Source organism: Lynx canadensis, chromosome C1 (genome assembly GCF_007474595.2).
Source record: "Lynx canadensis isolate LIC74 chromosome C1, mLynCan4.pri.v2, whole genome shotgun sequence".
NCBI classification, from domain to species: Eukaryota; Metazoa; Chordata; class Mammalia; order Carnivora; family Felidae; genus Lynx; species Lynx canadensis.
Window position 1 is genome coordinate 49,869,788 of NC_044310.1, and position 12,631 is coordinate 49,882,418.

The 12,631-nt window shown below is 37.3% G+C and overlaps 1 protein-coding gene across 4 annotated transcripts in view; it reads left to right on the plus strand.

Annotated features, from left to right (window-relative positions):
* The window catches only part of NFIA (nuclear factor I A), a 377,477-nt gene that overhangs the window by 285,518 nt on the left and 79,328 nt on the right, over nucleotides 1–12,631 (plus strand). For all 4 annotated transcript variants that reach the window (XM_030324297.1, XM_030324295.1, XM_030324298.1 and 1 more), the window contains exon 7: nucleotides 10,881–11,009. In XM_030324297.1, the coding sequence (XP_030180157.1) occupies nucleotides 10,881–11,009 (129 nt within the window). The remainder of the gene's footprint in view (nucleotides 1–10,880; nucleotides 11,010–12,631) is intronic.

Sequence of the window (12,631 nt, forward strand, 5' to 3'; positions counted from 1 at the left end):
CAGAAACATCCTGCTAATCCCTCTCAGATAAGTATTCAGTGTAATTAGACAGACGCTGTCTCTTGTGTTGAGTGTAGCATTAATCAGGAGAAGTGCAACTTTACACAGAAAATTTTTTTTTTCCTGAGATGTCATTGTTAAAATAAAAAAGAGACTATTTTGTCAGATATTTTGGAAAATGATTTATGGAGTTGTGTATAGTTATTTCCCTTTTTAATTTTAATTTTTTTGTTTTAATGGTGTTTAATCAGAGCGTGGTCCTTTTGCATCCACAAAGCTGCATTTGAGATTCGTGGTTCATTTTGTTTTGCATAATGAGCATAACTTGCAGTGTTTTTAAGCTTTGAAATGACCTTGTGGCTCATCTGTCTAAAATGAAGGCATAACTCTTGGAAAGAGAGGTTTTCCTTATAAAGAAAGGGCCAGGAGTTTTCTGCATTAAATAAGAGCTCAAAAGAGAATCTCTTTCTGTGAAAAATTCCATGTTAAAATGATGAAATGTGTTGCCCCCTTCCAGCATCCACAGGCATTGCCTTTAAAAAAAAGGAAAAAAAAGTTTCCTTTTGCTGTGTAGCGTCCTGCTTGAACTATGAACTACTGCATAGTTATAAAGTCCTATCAGTTCAGCTCCTTACACAGCTCTGTCTTCCCAGTTTCTCAACAACTCAAACGCCTTTGATGGCAAAGAATAGGGTTATTGAAGGATGGTGGGCAGATTTCACTAAGTAACAGGTGGAGGTCAAAGTAGTTTATTTGCGGGGATGAACACAGTACAGAGATGAAAAATCAAATGCTTTGCCATAATAAGGTTTAGCAGGAAAATGCTGACTACACTAAGCTTAGATTCTAGCTGACAGAACCTTTTCTAGTGTTCATTACTTGATTTCACACTTCAAGCAATTTGAAGAGGCCTAAAATTATATTTCTTTTTTCCTCTATGAAATGTTCCAGTCAGTTTCAAATTTTACCTTAAGTAAAGTGATGGGTGTTCTGCTCGCATCCAAGGAACGCAGGGATGAATAGATCCCCGGTGCAGGCTTATCCCAAACATGGAACATCACAGACGACATCTCTAAAATTAAATTTTACCAGTACGACCCTTAAACTCCAAGCTTTTGATCATGTTCTGACTGACAAAATCAGTGAGCATATTTTAATAAACACTTAACTTCACATCACCGAAACTGGTATTCTAGATAGAGAAAACTACCTATAAAGATGTTCACCAAGCTTGAGCACTGGTTTATCCCCAGCCTGTTGGCAATGGGGAGGAGAGGGCTACTGATCCTTCGTCCTCCCCGCACCACCACAATATGTAATTCTGTATTTGTATAGTACCTATGTTTTACTTTTGTAACTTACAAAAGGGCTAAACATGCTGAAAAAATATAAAAGTAAGATTTACCTGTTATACAACAATAGGACCAAAAAAGTGAAAAATTATTTGGTGGCATGTAAACCAGGGCTGTCTAATAGAACTTTCTGCAGTGATGCAAATGTTCTACATCTGCACTGTCCAGTACTGTAACAACTAGTCAAATATGGCTTTTGAGCACTTGAAATGTGGCTGTGCTGAGCAACTGAATTTTTAAATTCATTTCACTTTAATTAATTTAAATTTAAGTAGCCACATGTGGCTAGTAGCTACCATATTGGATAGGGCAGATATGAACCAAACATATGTATGATTGAGTTTTTTACTTTTCAGCTGGGTATCTAGGCAGGATGAATAAAACATTATGCTATGCTATACTATATTTATTTTTCATGCAAAGGAAATTACTTGGTTTTCTCAGTAATTTCTTGTTTATTCTCAGTCCTCTGTGAATATGTGTGATTGCTGTGTTGAGCCAAAATCAATCCTTCCCTAAACACATGGAGGATGGGATAGAGGCAAGAGAGAATGGATAGGGAATCTCCAACTTGTAAATATTAGGAGCATGAAGTACAATTTTTTAAACTTCAGTCCTGACACTGGGGTGTCTGTACTTATCCTGAAAGGAGAGGAAATCCCCTAAAAAATCAGGGAACTTTATTGTTGGCCCAGGAACCAGATCTTTACATGACATTTTCCTTGTGTCTATTCTTTACTCTCTCGGGTTGTAAATTTTCACTCACAAATGAACATTTGGAATACATTAGAGAACTCATCATTTCTTTTCTCCTGAATAATCCATATAATTTTTACTCCATTCTCCCATTTTAAAAAATTGAAGAAATCACTTGTATGCAAGCCTTTTAAATTACCTGAACTTCTTTATGATGTGGTAATTCTTTGGGGGGTCCTTTCTGCTCATCTGAAATGGTTGCGTATAGAGTAAGAAGGATGAACCTCAGAAGCTGTATTAACTCCCATTTTATTCTCCCCATCATAAAAATGATTTTAAAACGTTTCTATTCACTGAAAAAGGGTAAAAGTCAAAATAGTCTGAATGTTTTACCTTTTTTATTGTTGAGTGTGTTAATCATAATAAATTACATTGGAATGAACCATAATGGATTTTATCATTAAGACACAAATCTAAGACGAGTGCAGGATCTTGAACTACTCCCCGTAGCACACAGCATGTGTTTCTACCCAGAGGAACAGAATGGCCCTTTAACTGTGGGATTAATCTGTGCAATTACAGCCTTTATTTAGCATCACGGTTGACGATCATCTCCTCACAAGGTACAGATGAGATGGTCCTAGAAAGGTCCTGTTCTTGCCTGTGTAGCAGCTGCTTACGGAGTGCTGTGCTCTCTCCAGCTGGAAGAGGTGAAGCCAAGCATAAATTTGCTGGTGGTAGATGACTTGTAAAATATGATACGGGTACTATTCAACTTTCATCCTGAGCCTGAGGAATGACACTGATGCCTTCAGTCCGACAGACATGACTGGGGTACCCATTGCCCACACTTCCACCAGGAGGTGCAAGGGAATCTGAATGGCCGGCGGTGAAGAAAACAGCCACAGTAGCAGTTAGCATGCCATTTAGGCTGTAGATCAATATATAAGTATCCTTAATGAGCTCTGTTTTAAACGAGCTCGTGATTAGTCTGAATTAGGAAGATAGATAAATGATCAGAACTTATTTCAGGAGGAGGCGCCTTGGTGGAGCAGGGCACCGGAAGCGGAAAGAGCTCTCTCCTGCTGGGTTCAGATCCCGGCTTGGAGTAGTGACTGTGGCTTCTTGCCTTCTTCGGGACTTCCTTCCCTCAGCTGTCCTCTTTCTGAGTCTTTGCTTTCTGTCTGTCTCCTGGACTGTTCCTACTGGTAGGCAAGCATGCTTCACTGCCTCCCATCTTCAAGAAGCTCTGCCTTGCTTCCCTGCATCTCCTTAGAGCTAATACTCTAGTTTCTGCTTCCCTCCAAAGACTGATTTCACAAAGAGTTGAGTATGCCCATTTCCCCTGCTTCATCATTCCTGATTTTGTAAACCATTCTAACCTGTGTTCCATGGGCCTTACTCCCCTGGAGCTCATTTATTCTCATTACACGTGATCTCTCAATAGCATTTGATTGACTCCATCGTAACCTTCTCCTTGAAATGGTTTCTATAAAACTTTGCTTTCCTAGGAGTTAAATGACTCTGCTAAGTTGCCTATTTTGATCCTGACTTTAGTAGTTTAGGGGCCTCCCTTGTTGTCAAGACTTACTGAATTCTAGACAATTGTGTGTGTTAGACTCTACCTCTGGTTTAGGTAGTATTTACTACATTATAACATAGAGAAGGTTTGGAAGGTATCAGTCTCAAAAAAAGAATTTTGGTCTTTCTTATGTTTGTAGGAGGCTTTATAAAGGAAGCAACTTGTTGGATAGGCAAGAGACCTATTGTAAATATTAAATGTATATATTTACTCTTTTACAATTTAACATCTTTGGATCATTATGTTCTTCTAAGACTGTGATATTTATTTCTTGGAGATTCTATTTTAGAATTATAATAAGGGCATGTGTGTGGCTCATTCGGTTAAGCTTCTGACTTTGGCTCAGGTCATGGTCTCCCAGTTCATGAGTTTGAGCCCTGTGTCAGGCTCTGTGCTGATAGCTCAGAGCCTAGAGCATGTTTCGGATTCTGTGCTTCCCTCTCTCTCTCTGTCCCTCCCTACTCACACTCTTTCAAAAATATATAATACTCTCTCTCTTTTTCAAAAATATATAAACATTAAAATTTTTTTAATTAAAAAAATTTTTTAAAGAATTACTGGTAATAAATGCAGTATGTTTAATAAAATCCTAACTAATCCCTACTAATGCCAAGAAAAACCTTTGGTATAGAAGATACAATGATTCTTAGTATATTTCAGATTCTTTTTTATTTTTTGCCTGTTCTTTTGCAGTTGATACAACCTTCCTTTGAGTTTTTTCTCTGCATAACCAAATTAGAAACTTCAACTATAAATATACTTTATTGACTTAAATAGGACACTGTTTTTATAATATACAAGGGAAACTATATGAGGGTAGTGTGATGTATTACAAAACATACAAGTTTCAGAACAAGAGAGACCTGAGTCTGAAATACCACTTAATAGCTGTATGATCTTGAACAAGTTGCTTGACATCTCTTGGTATCTAGTTTCTGCATTATTAAGTTATAAGTAGGCAGGATATTAATACCTAAAATGGAAGCATGAAATACATGATTACATGATACATTAATACATGAAAATACAAGCATTTGAGATGTTTGTAAATACATGGTACATAGTAGGTACTCCATAATTTGTAGATTTTGCTATTTATCTGTTTTGGGGAAATGATAAATATAAGAGGTTTGATGACCATCTCCTTAGCTGCCTCCCAGCCCTCTTGAGGCCACTAGATGGATGAGGCTTCCAGTAGTCTTTAGGTCTGGTATAGTAATTGCTCTGCTAAAGCAGTAGTAAAGATAGGTCATTGGGAATTAGATGAAGGCAATGATCTGGAGAATATAGAAAGTCAAACGTGAACAGCCAAACTTGCAGCATTTTGTAGTCCTCTCTAACCTGCTTAAATATTGGATTTTAAAACAAAAGTGCAGTCTACTTGTTTCCAGCATTCTTCCCAAACAGATTGCAACTATAAATGAACATTACTGAAAATTCTCTGTTCTTGACTTTGATAGTTTGAAGAAAGAAATACATGCCAGTTAAATCTTCTCTGACAACTTGAATTACAGCACCCTCAACTCCTACAACAGATGAGATAAGGTCCTGCTGTCCTGAGCAGCATTACCAGGGATAATTTTCACAGGACAATGAATTTTTGATAAGTCCTCCAACAAATCCAGAATGTTGTTCCATTGTTTCTGGAATAGTTCTAGTCTATTGTGTGATCTCTCCCTTCTCCCCCTGCTTCCCATTAGTATTGTATCTACATTGATGACTAAAAATCCCCTTTAAGAAGCTTCCTTAAGCAAAGAACAGCATTATGCTTCCTTCTCATTCCTGTAGGACTTGCTTCATAATTTTCCCTATAAAGTTCTTGGTCAAAGTGTTTAGTAAATCTCATAATTTGGGAGAGAGAGGGAGTTGAAATTAATTATGTGTTTTTTCCCTGTGTCTTATTTTTACTTTTTGTAACATCAAGTTATAGAAAAACTTACCCCCCCCCCAAAAAAAAACCTTGATTTTTTATAAGAGACCCCAAGAATTATTTTTGAGTTGATTTTCATGTCATTTGATCTGCTTTTGTTATTAGTATGTTTTTTTAAGAATCAGAGGGAAATAGAAATTTTCCAAAGTGTTTATGCCTTTGGAAATAACCACTTATTTGCCTCTTTGCTACATGCAGAGATGTCTTAACTGTTTTCTCTGGGTGAGTGTAGACTAGTGGAAAACCACACTACCTAGGATGCATTTGCTAAAAATCATGGAAGCTTCTGGAATTCTAGAGAGTAATTAGTGCATAGTCAGCATCTTTAATGCACACATTTCTAGCATGGACTGTAGTCTCATATTTGAATATCATCTTAGTTTGTTATTGCTGTATAACAAATTACCACAAATACAGTTTAAAAAAAAACACACATTTATTACCTGACAGCTTCCATGGGTCAAGAGTCTGGACACAGCTTAGGTTGTCCCTCATCTCAGGGTCTCACATGGCTGCAATCAACATTTCATGCAGACTACATTCCTTTCTGGAGCTCTGAGTTCTCTTGCAAACTTTCATGATTATTGGGAGAATTTAGTTCCTTATAGCTTTACGACTAAGGTTCCACCTTGCTTAGAGCTGGCTATCAGCCAGGGGCCTTGCTTAGCATCTAGAGGTCCCTGCAGTTCCTTGCCATGTGGCCCCCTCACAGGCTCTTTCCCCTGGTGGCAGCTTACTTCTTCAAAGCCAGCAGGAGAACCTCTCTGACCTCTATTCTAGTCCCTCTGTTACAGGGTTTACCTGATTAGGTCAGGCCCACCCAGAATAATAATCCTTTACTTAACTCAAAGTCACCTGATTAGGGACCGTAATTACATCTGCAAAAGTCCCTTCACCTTTGCAATACAACAACCTGATCACAAGAATAGCATCCATCATATTCACAGGTACTGCCCACATTCAACTGGAGATTACATTAGTATGTACCCCAGGGGCCAAGAGCCATGGGGCCATCTTAGAATTCTGACCGCCACAAATATTAATGATGAGTGTAATGGAATCTTTGCAGGTACTGTTTTTGGCCTGTACTTTCAAAGTTTTCTTGTTGGGCTTCTCACTGCCTTCAAGGATCAGAGTCACTGAATGACTAGAATTTCATGTTTACCTGGGTCTTCTGGACACTGAAATGACTCAGGTAGCTTAGGAAAATGGCAAAGTGAGAGAAATCTGGAAAGTCTGATGAATAGTGAACCAATGACAAGCCAAAATGCTTCTTGAAATCCATCTTCTATTTTCTTTACCACCATTGGGGTTTTTATGGCAATCAATAGGAGAAAATGTTCCATTTAAACACACCATTCTGCTCAATTTCTGCTTCTTGTTCTATAAACTTCTTTATTTTACATATTGAAAAGAACTTTGAAATAATATTTTGTTTGTTCCAGGAAAAGGGCAGTATTATTTTATAATCCTTTTTAAAAAATCTGAGAGTGAGGGAGGCAAACCATAAGAGACTCTTAAATACTGGAGAACAAACTGAGGGTTGATGGGGGGTGAGGGACAGGGGAAAGTGAATGATGGACACTGAGGAGGGCACTTGTTGGGATGAGCACTGGGTGTTGTATGGAAACCAATTTGACAAATTATATTTAATATGAAACAAAAAAAATCTGATACTTTTTTTTAGACTTTTTTATTTTTTTAAATTTTATTATTTTTTTTAAATTTACATCCAAATTAGCATATAGTGCAACAATGATTTCAGGAGTAGATTCCTTAGTGCCCCTTACCCATTTAGCCCAAACGCCCTCCCACCCCCCCCTCCAGTAACCCTCAGTTTGTTCTCCATATTTATGAGTCTCTTCTGTTTTATTCCCCTCCCTGTTTTTGTATTATGTTTGTTTTCCTTCCCTTATGTTCATCTGTTTTGTCTCTTAAAGTCCTCATATGAGTAAAGTCATACGATATTTGTCTTTCTCTGACTAATTTCACTTAGCATCATACCCTCCAGTTCCATCCACGTAGTTGCAAATGGCAAGATTTCATTCTTTTCGATTGCTGTGTAATACTCCATTATATATATATATATATATATTGCTGTGTAATACTCCACACAACATATCTTCTTTATCCATTCATCCATCGATGGACATTTGGGTTCTTTCCATACTTTGGCTATTGTTGATAGTGCTGCTATAAAAATGGGGGTGCATGTGTCCCTTCAAAACAGCACACCTGTATCCCTTGGATAAATGCCTAGTAGTGCAATTGCTAAGTCATAGGGTAGTTCTAATTTTAGTTTTTTGAGGAACCTCCATACTTTTTTCCAGAGTGGCTGCACCAGCTTGCATTCTGAAAAAAATCTGATACTTCTAAAAAATACATTGAAATTAAAGTTTTGATTTATTAAGAAAAAGCCAGTCAGTCATTAATCCTTACAGTAATTGCATAACAATTGTGCATAGCTAATTGGTAAAAGAAATTCTAACAAGAAGCTTATTTTTAATCTATGGGGCAGAAACTAAACTTGATTTCGAAGATATAAGTCAGGATTAATGTTCTCTCACTTTTAACATAAAGTATTTTACTACCATTTTGAAATTTTATCCTGTCAGTTAAGTATACGAAGCAAATTAACCAAAACATACATTATGCATATGGAGAAAATATTAAAGTATATAATAAGGAAATGTGCTTGATACAAGTCTTTAAAAATTGAAAACACAAAGTAATTTTGAGATTCATGACAGCCTTAGGGATCATATTACTTGACTGCGATAAATTTAGAAGATTATACATAGTTTGGCTTCTTCTTGCGTGCAGACAGTATTTCTTTTCTCTTTAACTCTTTCAAAAAAGATTCCAATTTTGCTGTTTTTGAGTCCATTTACCAACTTAATCATTCTTTATGCTTGTTATTCTCTAAATTTTACCTATATTCATTCCCCTTTTTAAAAGACTAAATGTACATGGTGGATTTAAGTCAATATTTCTGCAGTATTTAGAATGGCATGGGATGGGACACGTGAACTTTTCAAAGAAATGATAACTTTTCCTTGAGTCCAACCATTTTCTTTCTTATGTAAGGTTAGTTCAGATACTGCATTTCATCAGTGATTCCATTGTCTGAAAAAAATCCTGCCATCTTAAAAGTTTTGACATTTTCATTTTCTCTTCTCTTTCTGTTTCGTGACACATAATTCAGGCATTTGACTGATTTTAAATCAGTGGACTGGTTGACAGCCTAAAAATGTGTTTTGCACAGGAGAGGCTTAAATGAATTGAGAAGTTTGTTGACATTTGGGTAACTTTGTATTTCTTCCCTTTAATTTTTTAATTTGAAATCTCCTTTCTAATGTAATTATGTGATTATACCTTAGGCTAGGTTACTTGGCATGAATGTTGATCCAAAACCTCAACCCATCATAATGATGTTAAGATATTGGTATGGTGTGATTTTGGTTACTGATTCAAAGAGCAAAGAAACATAGCTAAAGTTGCTTCGTGACTCACTTTTCCATTCAAATCACATAGATACTGATCTGGAATGGATGGGATCTAGATTGGTGGTGTGAAGTTCTAGATTGGTGAACTTGTTTCACACACAAGTTGGTGTGAAATCACACACCACTTCATATTGTCTTTCCATTGCACCACACAAATACGCTCACCAACTTGCAATTTCTTTCTTTCTTGGGGTCACACTCCCTAGTTTTACTAGGCCCCCACACATCAATGAGTAAAGCCACAGATAAAGCTGCAACCGTTACAAGTAGTGTAAATATCTTTTCAGGCCACTTGCTGTGTCCTAGACTCTCTGTTGAATATCCTGAAAACGGAAGGGGCAAAACAGACATGGTCTCCATCCTTATAGAATCTGTAGTCACGCTCGGAGCTTGTGTGGTAGAACCTTATTAAGGAAATCTGTGATCGGAAATAACAAGGACACATTTATATACAGGCCGAACTAAGTTTTGGAACAGATCTATACCTACAAAGTGCTTGGGACAGTGCATTGTAGTCAGTAACTACTCAATAACAGGTACATGCTAATATCATTATTACTTTTATATCCTATTTTTCCAGCTCACCCAATAATTCTCTGGTCATAGAATACAACACATACAGACATACGTAAGTAAAGGAGATCTGATTCTTTTGACACAAGTACAGACCAGTTTTGAGCTGCAAATTTAAGAGAGCCCAAATTTGTCCTGTGATGTGGAGACGAGAAGTCATTTCCTTTATTTTTATATCCAAGTTTTCATTGTTTTAATTGGCACCCTACCAAACTGATAGATGCCTCCAGTTGTGTATGTCAGCATGGTTGCCGAGAACATTACAAACTCAGTAATTACAAGAGACTATTTTCCCATTATTTTCTTCCCGAAGCATTTTCTATGCTGGAAATGTTATGAAAACCTCAGAAACTATAGTAAAACTACTATTTTTAAAAACAAGTTTTTATTGTATTTTCTTAACATAAAAGTGTAATATACGTTCATCATAGAAAAAACAAGTAAGCAAAAAGAGGCAATGAAAATCACCCAGATACAACACACAGAGAGAACTACTGTTAGAGTTTATGTGTATTTCCTTCCAGCTCTTTCTCTGTACATAGAAATATATTTTTAAATGGCATCATAGCACAACATCCTATTTTATTGCTTTCCATGTCTTTATTCCATGTCATTAATTATCTTTCCATGTCAATCTTTTACAGTATTATTTCCTTGGGTTCTATCATATTTATTCAACCAGTTTCAATCGTTAGGAGGCATTTAAGGAGTTTTTACTTATATCTTTTCTTTCTTTTTTCTACTATAAATGATTCATCAGATGAACAACTAACTGAGTTGCCATTGTTGAGGGTTTTTTTTTTTAGTGTTAAAATAGCTAAATTATTTAAAATGTGGAGAAAGGGCCTTGGTGCTTAAGGAAGGTACCTGGCAAGATGAAGTGACTGCAGATGAGGTCTTCATGTGCCTTCGAGTAGGCCCTTCCTCAAGGGTCCCAGGAGCCACAGGCATATAAAAACTCTCAAGCAACACTGGAAAGTGGCCCTCTGTAATTAGAAAGATCAATAATGCCAAAATGGACTGCGATTTAGTAAAATAAGTTGAAATCAGTTATAGTCGGATTTATCAGGGAACCATTTTGTCACCTGTTTTGTTCCCATGACAAATTCAAAGCAATTCAGAACAAATTTTGCGCTCACAGGTGGATTTCTTTTTTTAATTCTTTCAGTTTTATCTTTTAGGTTGTACAAGCTGTCGTGCCATGAATTAAAGTGTGCTTATCACTCCATCCTTCTTGCCAGGAATGCCATCTCCAACCACACTGAAGAAGTCGGAGAAGTCTGGTTTCAGCAGCCCCTCCCCTTCGCAGACCTCCTCCCTGGGAACGGCATTCACACAGCATCACCGACCTGTCATTACAGGACCCAGAGGTGAGCTGCTCCACGGGCTCCCTTGGTCGCGCTTAGATCATGGCCTCGGGAGCAAGGGTAGCAAAGTGAGAGACAAGAAGGCCTCTCCCAGAATGCTCCTGAGGGCAGTGAGTGTTCCAATTTCTCATCCTTGGGAACAGCTTTGGCACCAAAGCCTTGATCTGTACCTAAGGCCAAAAAGGGACCAAAACCTCTCATTACCGGAGGGATATTGCAGAGAGGTGGGAGGTAATTGGAACCGAACCAAAATCAAATCTGTCCTACAGGTTGTACAAAAGAAGTGTGTGTGTGGGTGTGAGTGTGGGTGTGTGTGTGGGTGTGTGGGGGATGTGTGGGGGGGTGGGTTAGGTGAGTGTATTTTCCTGTAGTTAGTTACCTGTTTGCATGTAATAAGCTGTTTTTCATTCTCTCATCCCTGCTGATTCCCTTTCCTTGAAACCTGATTTCAATATGTGGCATTTTGCATTGAGATTGTTTGCATCACGGTGTTGACGAGCAGTCTTCACTCACTCCTTTTGAAGTGGTAGATAGTTTGTCTGGTTTTCATTGCAATGTTTTCATTATTTTTGTCCCGTGTGCTTTTAAGTTTATTATTAAAATGTGTCCACAAGAAATATGATTTGTATTTCGCATTAAAGACAGGCTTTAAACCTCAAGAGAATGTCAGCAAATCACTTAACTCGATCTTATTGCAAGATGAAAATATTTATTAGTTTGTTTATGAAACTCCCCACAGTAGGAGTATGAATAACTGTAACCACGTTTACTTTCTTCCATCAGATCATCATTTAGGTAGGTCTGTGATCTACCAGCTGGTGTTATAAAACAGCCTAGAAAGTTACGGTCTCTTGTCTACCTTAACATACACCTGGGGAAACTGATATTTCTTGCATTAATCTCAAAGTGAGACCCACAAATCTGAATCCCTTTATGAATACTCTGGGTGCATCTCAGGGAAGTATGGAAGTTGAGAGGGCCGGCCAGCACACACGTGCAGAAATCACATTGAAGAAAACAAGTATTTGGACTATTTTGTGAAGCAATTACTATATTTACAATTATGAAAACGTACATGCTCCATCTTTAAACATGTGATCTTGATAGAATTTTCTCAAGATTTCTTACTATTTTCAATTGTGTGGTGTGCATGCGTGTGTGTGTGTGTGTGTGTGTGTGTGTGTGTTATAATTAGAAAGGCAACATACGTATTTTTTTCTGACTTGAAAACCTTGCATCTGAGTTGGATTATACAGTCCCAAAATGAGTCTGTTTAAATGGGGGTAGTATTATGATATTATCCTCATAGTCATTAAGCATCTCAACTGTGGTGGAAAATAAAAGATGTGAAGTCCTTTTAGTCAGAAGATTTTTGGTCTCATGGAGATAAGGCATGTGATGTTTCTTATCTTTTTTATGGTCATTCTAAATGCTAAATGAATGTTAAAAGTAGAAATTTCTGCAGGAACTCAGAGGAGGGGACTATGGAGTTTCATTCATTCATTCAACAACAGTTCCCTGAGTGCCTGTCATGGGAGTTCAGTGGTTCCTGTCCTCATAAAGCATACAGTCTAGGGCAGAGAGAGATACAAGGAAATAAGCATTCAGAAGATAATGTGGAACGT